The following is a 5,334-nucleotide window of genomic DNA, read 5'->3' on the forward strand; positions in this document are numbered from 1 at the left end:
CTTTATTTATTGCTCATATTTATTGTGTTCCATTTATTGTTCTTCATTTATTGTTTATTATTGGCCACAAAAAGGCGTCATTGATTTATTTATAACTATTAGTCTCCATCGACCACCCTCGATAGCTCCCAGTCGAGCTTCAGAGTCGACCCCGAGGTCCTCGAATAGGCAAGCTCTATGCCCCGATTGATATCGATTGGTTTGGTTAACATCTCTTTTCTAAGTTCTTTTCTTGATTCTAAGTCTTTTACATAGCATCAACTACCTAACAACTAACATAAAAATAGATCACGTATTTTTAGAACCACTAAATCAAATTTAATTGTTATTACTATTTTCACGGTAAACACAACCCATTTTTTAGTGAATAGTATGGGTGGTTAACTATTTTCTCTTGAACTATTTTGCCACAACTAATCATGTTAGCTAGCAAATTGAGCTATCTTCTTTCCCAATGAGCTCTTTTTTCAAATGTGCCTCAACGCAAACCATGGCAACTTGTCCAAATGTGCACCCAAGAAAAATTAAAGAACATGAATTAATTAACATAACTTAAATTATAAATAAAAAAAATAACTTTTCTTTACACTAGAGAAAGTAAAAAATCTACAAAGGCCTGTAGTATTTTCTGATGAAAAGGCTCCCTATCACAAGTACAAGAAAAAAAGAACTCTGTAATCATTCTATCTAATAGCTATAAAATTCAAGTATAGAGGTCAAAAACAATACAATGTTATTCCTACAATAATCTTCTGATACAATCTTCAACTCGCATCTACATTGATTTGCCATCTTCAATAGTTCACTCTCTTTGACACTAATTGGTAGCAGGAAGAACACTGGAGCCTGAAGAGTTGGCAAAGAAGCTCCAGCTACCAGATCCAGGTGTGCTATATTGTGAAATTTGCTTGCTATTGTCGTATGGTGATGCACTCAGTACCCTGAATTACAAAATAAACAAATCTCTAACTTAGTATTGGAGTCTTCTAACACATCCAGTAAAATTCGAAATATAAACAGGACGTGCAAAGTTAAATAGATGTCTGTTTAAAGGATTTAAGTTGTATGCACTGATATTGTACGTAATTCAAAAAATTTAAACTATTAGTGCAGTTTAACCAACAATAGCATGTTAAGCTATTTATAAAGTTATCATATTAGGTTAAAATAAAAGGTTAGATGTCGTTATAGGTAAACTTAACCTGATAATGCAAAAGATCTATATACGTAGTGTATAAAAAACCAGATCACCTTTCCTTGCGCTTCTCCAAGAACCGAGCCAAGGATGCTTTGCGAGCCTGAGGAACAGCTGTAGAAAAGAAAAAGGGGTGTCAATGTATTGAATAACAAGCACATAATGCTAAATAACAAACACATAAACCACCAAATGTACCTGATAATGTACGGCTAGGAGGATGAGATTCCTGAGAACGGACGATTTTAGATGGCTCCGTTTTGTTAGAGGGAGAATTAGTCAGGACTCCGATTGACCTGATACTCATAGTTATTTGATTCGTATTATTAGACACTCCAATAGATTGAGAGGCGCCGTGTGTGGTTATAGGAATGGGACTGGAAAAACTAGGCGATGTAGTACTATGACATTTGTTTACAACAAAAGCATCAACAGAAGAAGATTTAGGAATTCTCTGAACTGGAGATGCAGTAGATGTTGTACTTGGAATACCAGCTGGTGGTGCATTTCCAGCAAGTAACATGATAGCTTGAGCCTGAAATGCCAAATAAGTATAAATGTCTGTTAAAAATCAGAACTAATAACAACAAATTGATGACACTAACATTATCAGATAGAGCATTTACCTTCTCTGGAGAAATATTGTCGTAAACACTGACTGAACCAGCATAAAAGATGGTCAGCTGAGCAGGTCCTGCTGAAGTCTTGGGAGCACCCCTGAATCACAGATATCAATTTCTAGCTCAGTAAAATATCATGATATTTGTGTGATTAAAATAGCAGCCCAGTGCATTAAGCTCCCGCTATGCGGGAGAGAGCCGGACCCCAAGGGTCTACTCTACACAGCCTTACTCTGCATTTTTGCAAGAGGCTGTTTCTACGACTCGAACCTGTAACCTCCTGGTCACATGGCACTATGGAAACAACTTTACCAGTTACGCTAAGACTCCCGTTCTGTGATTATAATATAAAAATGTGTCGTTCTTCTTGAAATCGGATAATGAAACAGAGAGTACTTTCCTAAATAAACTTTTATTAAGGCTAGCTAGTAACATACCTCAATTCAGTAGTGCCCACAACACCATTGAGAGTCGGAAGAATGGAAATGGGGTTTGATATTTGGCCTCCTCTAGCAGGATTTTGATTTACTATAGAAATTAAATTCTGCCCAGCAGGAGAAATTAATGACTGACGACCATGCATATTGCTCGTAGATACAGAAATCTGATGTGTTTGATTAGCAACTGGGAGTACTCTGACTTCATGAGATTGATGAACTGAGTTTCCACCAATTTGAGGTGGAGGGTAAGTTGTCATTGTATAGTTGGTTCTACTTTGCTTTTCAAGCATCATATGTTTCTTCTAATGAAAAAGAATCAAAACATTAAATATCGAAAAGAAGAAATATTATAATGTTAAAATACAAGATTTTCTTTTCTGGATTTATGTAGTGTAAGTATTGAGATAACGAGTTGGATTCGTGGAATCAATTACTGATTCTTGCATCAGGGTAGGCTGCTTATATCACAACCCCTTAGAGTGTGGTCCTTTCCCGGTTCGTGCACCAGCATGCTCTTTTTAAGTATTTGGGATAACATGTCAATATACAAACCTGTGTGCCAGCAGAGTATGGTCGATGAATTGAGTCAACAGCTTCATGAGTTGTGGTTATAGTAACCAATCCAGCTGATGCAAGAGAATCAAAACCAGTCTTAGGATTATTCCCTAGAGCATTTTTGAAAGAAAGGTATTGAGGAAGAGCCTTGTTAGAGAATGATCTCTGCAATATTGCCGAACTTATGGCCACTGCTGCAAAATTACAAGAGAAATGTAAATTGTTAAGCGCTCAAAATAGCCAATAAAATATATATTTTTGTATATATGTATATTATATACATATTTTATATACTTTTTGGCTAGCGAATGCAATTAGTTTAGGCCAATTTTGTATTTGCCCAAATTATAACGTACACAAGAGAATAAATACCAGCTTAATAGTCACTCACACCAATTAGTAGAATTTCTTGAGTGCATATATAGAAAACGTTTGAGGTATACCAAATGAATTTAATTTATATACACAAAAAATTAATTTGTGTAGTTATTTTTAAGTATTGTGATTGTAGAAGAAAAATTACAATACGAGATTATAAAGGGTAAAATTCATTAGAAATACCAACTTCAATTATTAACTCTTATCGTATGCAGATTTCACTGTTTCTTGAACCGGGAGTACACGAGAGACAATTTTTTTGCTCACATGGTAAGGTTAACATGTGCGTCCAATTTAAATATAGGCTGCAAAGAGCATCTGATGCGACATATAAAATATAATATTGAGTTTATTAATGCAAGATATGGTCAACAGAGTTAAACAAATTATTTTATGCATTTTGGTCTGCATTCTAAATCTAGTGGTGGCCACAACGTAATTGTTTAATTCTGTACGTTAAAAATATAAAAAAGCATCAGCATAATGATCATCTTATTTTAGTTTTGAATTTAAGTTTTATGCACGATAAATATTTTAAAAAATTACATAATCAGCTGACTTATCAGATAATTACATGTAAATTTCTATAGTAAAATTTAACATAAATAATAATTAACCTGCTATAATAGATTAAGTTACGTAATAAAAAAATTATGATATCAACTTATAAAACTTAAATCATGGGTGCATGTTATAAGTAATGTATGATATCCAACTCAGACATGAAAAAAAGGATTACAAAAGTAAACTACGTTGAAAGGAATCCAACTTAAGAAATACCAAAACCTTTGTTTTGATAACTAGCATTACAAAAGTAAAAGGACATTTTTTTATTTTTCCAGTTGAAGCATTATTGTTGTGAAAGACAGTAGCTAAATACAATCTTATTATCAATATTATACAAACCAAGATTTAAACCATGTTTTGACCTACATGCAAATACCCATAAGGTCTGTTTGAGAGCTGAGCCAAAATGAAAAAGAAAAAAAAAAAAAAGAGTTTCCATTTTTTGATTTAGTTTTTTGAGAATCCATATGGAGTCAAAGCTTCTTTTGGCTAGTTTACAGTTGCAGAGATGTTTATTTAACAGTACTAAATTAAAACTAAAAAGGGACAAAAACAAAAACCATAACTAACAGATCATTGATTGAAGGAGAAAAATGGCAGACCAGTGCACAAGGTATCTCGTGTTCATGCAGGCTTAGGGCCGTATCCTAAGAGGTTTGATATAAACAACCTACCCTAGTGCAAGCATAAGGGTCAGTGACCTGTTCCGCGACTCGAACACGTGACCTATAGATTACAGGAAAGACAACTTACCGTTGCTCCAAAGGAAACTAAGAAAAAAATGAATAAAATTAAAGGAGCAGAAAATTTACCTGGATTTGTGGCTGGTTCTTCAGGCATTTCTTGTTTTACAGCCAACCCCATGAAATCTCTCTCCATTTCTTTTCTATTCCAACTTCAGAAACTTGAAATATATCTGACAAAATAATTAACAGTTTTTCAGAAGGTGAGTTCTTTGATTGATTGAGAAAAAAAGAAAAAGGAAATAGCTGATCAGGTGGGAAGAAAAATGAAAGGAAAATGTGAGGGAAATAGAGATAGAAGGATTTTACATGAAGCTTCAACTTGATTCATTTATAAAGATTCGGTCTCATATTTATTCTTTATTCTAATAATTTCATCAGTATTGTATTTGGTCTTGTGTATGAAGTTTCATATTCTCTAGAAAAAATAAAAAGTTTACAGCTGTATTAACATTGATGCATGCACACAAGATTTTTTGAAGAAATAAATTTTTAAGTAAATTATTTTTATAATGTTTGATTATTCAAAGTACATATTTTATGATTAATGGTACATGATGACTTATATATCGATTATATTCTGTAGTTATTTTACAAGAAATTGTAATAGTCACCTAATTACATATTGAAGCGAGTAGCATACTTCTTCTATTCCAATTCATTTGAATATTTTTTGGAGTATGAAGGTCAAGTTGAATTTCTTTAATTTTGAAGTATTTGAATATAGATTCTTAAAATTTTTTGAAATAAAATTTACATATTTAGAAACTTCATAAAAAGTAATATAAGTCACAATAGTTAATAATATAAAATATTTAAAATCATTTACAAAAATA

General features: G+C 32.8%; 1 protein-coding gene across 5 annotated transcripts; it reads right to left on the reverse strand.

Moving 5' to 3' along the window:
* Positions 1-605: 605 nt before the first annotated feature.
* On the reverse strand, positions 606-4,808 carry LOC104243012 (protein TIFY 6B-like). Of its 5 annotated transcripts, none has more exons than XM_009798129.2 (7): positions 4,568-4,808; positions 2,808-3,001; positions 2,253-2,554; positions 1,822-1,912; positions 1,394-1,730; positions 1,252-1,309; positions 606-941 (listed from the first exon to the last, which is right to left on the reverse strand). In XM_009798129.2, the coding sequence occupies exons 1-7, from the start codon at positions 4,632-4,634 to the stop codon at positions 818-820; spliced, it is 1,173 nt and encodes a 390-aa protein (XP_009796431.1). In that variant the 5' UTR covers positions 4,635-4,808; the 3' UTR covers positions 606-817. The 5 variants fall into 5 exon arrangements, with proteins under 5 accessions (XP_009796431.1, XP_009796429.1, XP_009796430.1 ...); XM_009798127.2 differs by having other exon boundaries at positions 2,253-2,557; XM_009798128.2 differs by having other exon boundaries at positions 2,808-3,004.
* Positions 4,809-5,334: the final 526 nt, after the last annotated feature.

Source organism: Nicotiana sylvestris, chromosome 6 (assembly GCF_000393655.2).
Source record: "Nicotiana sylvestris chromosome 6, ASM39365v2, whole genome shotgun sequence".
In the NCBI taxonomy this organism is placed as follows: Eukaryota; Viridiplantae; Streptophyta; class Magnoliopsida; order Solanales; family Solanaceae; genus Nicotiana; species Nicotiana sylvestris.